Raw genomic sequence first — 6,042 nt, forward strand, 5'->3', positions numbered from 1 at the left:
ACCGGCCTCTTTTATGGCGATTAGTTTCTGATCTAAAGTGACCAAATGGCCCAAAGTGAACAGATGGCAAGCCTGTCCAGGTGTGATGTGAATCTTATATGGAACGTTAAAGGTCTCGACTTTGGATCCATTTAAAGTGGAACGGGCCTGAATGTGAAGGGCTCCTCGAAGAATCTTTTTGGACCAAAAGTCCAGGGAGTCTGATACTTGGAACTGAATGGATACGCGATTGCAGTGGTTGCGCTCGCCAATTATGGAGCAAACGTCGGCATCTTTGATGGCGATTGTGCAACTTTGGAACTTGATAACATTCATATTGTCTAGAAGAGGAAACGGCAAATAAGGTCCAGGAAGTGCGAACATTCCGAGTAAGATAGTACTCGACTTTAACGAAGTTATTTTGTACCTTCGCTCTTTTCCTGAACATTAATTTCTAAATGACATTGCGTTAGATTTGAAGTTGTTCCGCAAATCAGTGGAAAATGTTGTTCAAAGACCAACACGTGCATGCCTCCGTGGTTGGTTAGGTCCAATTTGGTTTTATCTAAGGACAAACCAGTTTGAAAAGGCTTGCTTCGGGCAGATGACCCTGTTGCCCCACTGGATGTGATGCAGGTCAACTGAAAGAAGATTGTTATTGGCATGAGGAGTGTTATTATCATGTTTTTCATTTTTTTTCTTCTTTACCTCCTCCCCACTTTTAAGTCCAAGGTTGGTGAATGATTCCACTCGTTGACCAGAACCTACTGGAATGGCTTTCATACCTCGTTTTTGCGTTTTCTGCCAAGTGATTCTGGAATAGTTGACACGTTCTTACTTTTGTAATGTATTGTAAATTTCATCAATTATCAGGTCAATTGCAGTGACAATAGAAGAATTCCAAACGAAGGATAGTGAGTCTATAATCTAAGGGTTCCCTGTGATCCATTTGGCTCCATTTAGTTTTCTACTGCTAAAAACGGTAAATAATTGCAAATAACTTGAAAATTTGGCTAAAAAAACAGATACTCTTCGGAAAACTTGTGAAAAAATCCATGGGCATGTAGCAAGAAACCAATCGGTAATTTGATAATCCCACATTGCGTTTGGAAATGACTTAACAATTTCACATAAAGACTATAAAAGGGAGTAAAAGTAATCTCAGGCACACAGACCTTTTATCGTTGAGGTTCCACCCAAGTTTCGGATGTACGGTACAGCAGGAGTAAAAGTAATCTCAGGCACACAGACCTTTTATCGTTGAGGTTCCACCCAAGTTTGACCTTTCCATTTGCTTCAAAACATATTGACATTTGTCTAACCTATTCCAACCGTGCTAGAATGGTCTTTTTCGTCTCTGGGTTTCGGGAGGCTTTCTTAATGCTAAATGCTCAGTGTTCTCAACTTTTCCGACGACCTTTGACAGACGTTCAGTCAACGCCTTTCATACCCAGAAGATGAGCGATATTTGCATCCTCGCAGTAAGCTTCAGAGGCTCTGCAATGTTTTTTTGAACATATTATGCCATCAAGTGAAAACGCATAACAATCTTGGATGGGAAACTCTGCCTCACATCCGGATCAAGGCCACATTACAGCTTGTTATGCCTCAATTTCTAGTAACACCAGGACGTTGTTATGCTTAAGCCCATCCGACTTGGCATGGAGATGGTGCTTGACTGATAATTGCAAAAGGCAGTAATCCTGTACTATTAGCATTTATTTGCTTAAAAATTAGCTGTTTATTTTGGATGTTTCATCCCGTCGGGGACAATTAAGCCTTTTTTCGGAGGCTTTCGTGGCGCTGATGAATGTTTGTCAAAGCTTACAAATTCCTGATCCTTAAAGTTTGGCCAAATATTGTTCTCAATGGTTGAAGAGAATGCAACAGGGTAGTACGACATATTTTGAACGTAAATTAACGTTTTCCCTATTCAAAGAGTCTTGGCGAAAACTAAGAGATGAAACTATTTAACGGAGGGCGAGTGAGAAATTAAATACCTGCATTCTCGACAAGAAGTTTTACAATGGAAGTAGAAATCTCCATGCTTCACGTAAAACACGATTCTGGGCGTTTTGATGGGTTGTAGAGAGTAACCACTCACTTCTGAAAATGGGTAAAAAAACTAAAATATTTCAAAGCCTGAAGATCGTTGGTGATTAGTTTTTTGGCAATTCAAATTATTAGCTCTCGAGCCTTATTCGATCTTAAATCGTATTATGTCACGAAACCATTTTTAGTATTTAGACGACTGTCAAAGGTAAATCAATCCCATTATTTTCAAAATGTATGTGGACAAATATGCCAAAATCCCTCAAGATACGCTCACAAAAACTAGAAAAGACTTTCTGGCGGGAAGAAGGTTCTTTTTCCATTCCATTTCCTTTTCTTGCTCAACTTTATTTGGGAATTAGTTGATAAGTCTGTGAGAAGATGTGATTTAGTGGTTGCGGCAGTTATATTGAGTGAGAGAGGTCCCCGGTTCGATTATCCTTTAGGTAAACAATGTTTTCATTCCGTTTCAAGTTTTACGTTTAAAAGCTCTAGAATTGTGTTCGAAATTTGAATACAAACTTACCAAGGCTTGCCGAGAGAGCATTGTTAGACTTACTCGGTACCGAAGCCGAGCAATACGCAATGGAACAAGCTTGCGTTGGGCCCAAGTAATACACATTGAACCCATTACAATTCTGGATCGAGACTGGTAATGTAAACAAACAACAATCGGCTAGGTTGTCCTTGGCATTGCGTGCAACATCTTGTTCGTGGAAACCCCAGCTGACACAAGCGTCTACAGTGATGTTCCCCGTATTTAGCACATTGGTTCCCACATTGATCCACACTTGTGCTTGAGTGCCACAGGCATTTCCGGCTGGACATTCCGTGGCCATTTCTCGAGGTCTGTAATATAGATCATCCGGCGGCAAAGGTCGAATGTGGTCTGAACTTTTCGGTGGGTAAGATGGTACCACGTAACTTACAAGCCATAGGAGAGAAAGCGATACCATCCATAGGGTAACAGATCGTCACAGAGGGGATTCTCAAAATTGGACACCTCATAGTTGACTGATCGACGGTGATCATCCAACACTCGATACACTCGTGGATCGCAACCATCTGGAACAGAGTATTGGATCATATCAACATTCGTCAAATGGAGCATATTGCACAACGAAAAAGGCGAAGCATTATCATTAGGGGTTGAAAAATAGTTTATGATTTTCGTCAAATTAGTTTGGTTTGTCGGTAATGATTTTCAGCCAAATGAAATGATGAATTACATGCATTGATTATAGACATGTGAAAAGAAGTCATCACTTGTTTGTCTTGTTTGCACCTCGGTGGTTTTAAGGGGCGAAAATAGATGAAAACGATATTTGACAAGAAGTCCTCGTTTACTGGGGTTGGAAAAGTATCTATTTATGCGTAAATTTAATATTTTAAATCTATAAGTTCAGGAGCTTCCATTTCAAAATATTCGGACACTCTAATTTTTGGTAATGTCTATGGCTACGTTTGAGACAATACATAACATGAAGAGAGAACTTCTTGATATAGGTTTTCACATAGTATGTTATTGTTTCTAACAAAAAGTTTAATCTACATCCATCCAACATATTTTGCTCTCATGCTTATAGCATTTAGACATTAACAATTTTCTTGAAAATCTATTTCTCCCAAAACAAGGAACTAAGACAATCCATAAATAGTTTGGCAAAATCCTTGTGCTTAGGTCATTGTAGATAAAATGTCCCGGCAAGAGTTTTTTTGCGGAAAATTAGCTGAAATAGTGTGAAACTTCAGCATCCCAAATAAACCCCCTTTCCCACTTCTGCTAATCACAAAGTGGAGCCCAATCTTCCGTTATTGATATCCTAGATTATCAAACAAAAGTCCTCCAGACCTTCGGTGTTTGAAGAAATTGATAGAACAAACATTAATTGAAATAATGATTAGAATCTGGTCAATTATAAGGCCAAAATGTGTCCTCTTCATAATGGAAGACAAACAATCATTGCATATCTCAAAGGTAAAAATTTGGAGCCTACAATTGTACCATTGGCAGGTGCATGTAGATGTAGAATATATACATAAGTTTAGAAATAACAAAAAAAAGAGTAATTTGATTAAGGCCCTAAAGATACAGGAAAAATTGCGGCATAACATGTTCCAACTGAAGTCATTGCTAATTAGCGTGAGTGTTCCCCAAAAAATCCAGGAAAAGCTCAAATATCGTACAAGTCGAACAAACCAATGGATATGCCAAACGGGTCTTGAAACTATAGACGCCTTACGATGCACGAAAAATGTTTTACGTTCTGCACTTCAGAGGGCGTTTTGTCAGTCAGCCACTACCAGATAAAGGGCCGATTGGGCCGCTTCCTTTTTATTGAATTATAATGCGTTTGTGCTGTTTTTGGCTAATTCTGTTAAAATCTTATGTATAATTAGTGACCTGGGTCACATAAGGTCTGGAAAAGAAATTGCGTTCAAGGCAAGGCCTAGTAATTTATTTAGCAATCTACCGTGCCTCTTCCCGTTTTCTTTGGGCTTTGTGACGTTGCAAATAAGGGCCCTTATTCACATGCCTATTTAGTGAATTCCAAGTTACTTCAATTGTCAGATTGCAGGGTGCAATTTTCGCCAAATAATTTGTCGCTTTCTTGAATTGCATTGGACATAGAAATGGAATGTAAAAACTTTTTTTGTGCAAATGTAGTTGTAAATTTCAATTAATGATGATGCAATTTTTATCCACGCCCGTTGGAAAAATCCGCAAGATATCCGACTTGGTTGAGCACTTGCTTTCTATTTCGTTGCTTATAGTTCGATCTCAGTTTTGCCAAGGCAACCATATTTTTGGTAATCATAATATAGGGTGGGTTTGGGTTTGCCCATTAAATAATGGGCGAAGCAACGATTTTTCTTTTCCACATAGTACCTTGAGTGACCCCCTCTTACAAGCGATTCTAGCTGTAAAGAGTAGAGCAAAAAAGACTGACCTTTGATTGGCTACGAGAATATGGAATTCGTCTCCAAGAACCTCATTTCAAGCTTTAAACCTACTTGCCAAATTGAACAATAACGCATGAAGTCAACTTTCGAGTCAGAGTACCTCCGGAAAATGAAGAAGCCTTAGAAAGTGTTTTCTTCGTGTATTAGATAAGACCGGCATAGACGACATTTTTCAAAAGAACATCCACCTTTCCAGCTTGTTTCCACTCGAGAGCCATTGTGATTTCCAACTTATGGACCTTTACTTAAGAAGAACATGCCCATTTTAGAGGGTAAGAGATGAACACAATGTTTGTACACATTCTTTTCCTGACCAGGAAATGCGCGTTTCATAATGTTTCGAGCGGCCAAAAGTGGTTGTTAGCTCGAACTCAATTTGAAGTAACCTTCTATTGGCAGAGCAATTAGCGCTTATTTTCGTGTTCCCGCTCCTAATTGGTTCATGATGGTACGAACGGCAAAATAGTCAACAATTTTGGAACTTGCATGAGTTTTGAAACAACACTTGTCAATAGTAAAATGAAACGCATTCCGTTTCGCCTTAAAGTCGGAACAGCCAACAAAAGCATTTGCTTGTAGTAAGTAATAAGTATTTTATATATTTGGTACTTTTACACTTCATGTTTATTTGGGATCCCAGATCCGGTCAGGAATGCAGATCATCCCTTGTCATGCGGACAGATCCTGGGATTGGGAAGCTCTCAAACCTAATTATGATGATGTAATTAACTCATTTGAATGAATAAAGGAATTTGGTATTGACATGGAAAAATGCGAGAAGATGCGAGAAAATGCGAGTCACCAAACGTCCTGTCTGCAATTTTGAAAGTAAAAAATCCTCTTTGAAACGAAGTTTTGGTATCCTGTTGGATTTGAAGTATCTTTGAAGTTGATCGGGAAGCTAGGACAAAACTACGTGTACCCATCAAAGGTTAAAGAAAATGTTAAAATACAAGCGATAAAAACGTACTTTTTTTGTTCGGCGCATTCAAGAATCTACAATAGGTTCGATTCTTGGACCTTGTTATGATGCCCAGTTATTTCTGG

The 6,042-nt window shown here is 38.9% G+C and overlaps 1 protein-coding gene across 1 annotated transcript in view; it reads right to left on the reverse strand.

Moving 5' to 3' along the window:
• LOC131884781 (von Willebrand factor D and EGF domain-containing protein-like) overlaps window positions 1-3,259 on the reverse strand; it is an 8,997-nt gene extending 5,738 nt beyond the window's left edge. The window contains 5 exon segments of the mRNA XM_059232662.1: window positions 7-320; window positions 407-579; window positions 581-620; window positions 2,591-2,880; window positions 2,961-3,259. Of these exon segments, the coding sequence (XP_059088645.1) occupies window positions 7-320; window positions 407-579; window positions 581-620; window positions 2,591-2,880; window positions 2,961-3,142 (999 nt within the window). The 5' untranslated portion in view covers window positions 3,143-3,259.
• Window positions 3,260-6,042: the final 2,783 nt, after the last annotated feature.

Source organism: Tigriopus californicus, chromosome 8 (assembly GCF_007210705.1).
Source record: "Tigriopus californicus strain San Diego chromosome 8, Tcal_SD_v2.1, whole genome shotgun sequence".
NCBI lineage: Eukaryota > Metazoa > Arthropoda > Copepoda > Harpacticoida > Harpacticidae > Tigriopus > Tigriopus californicus.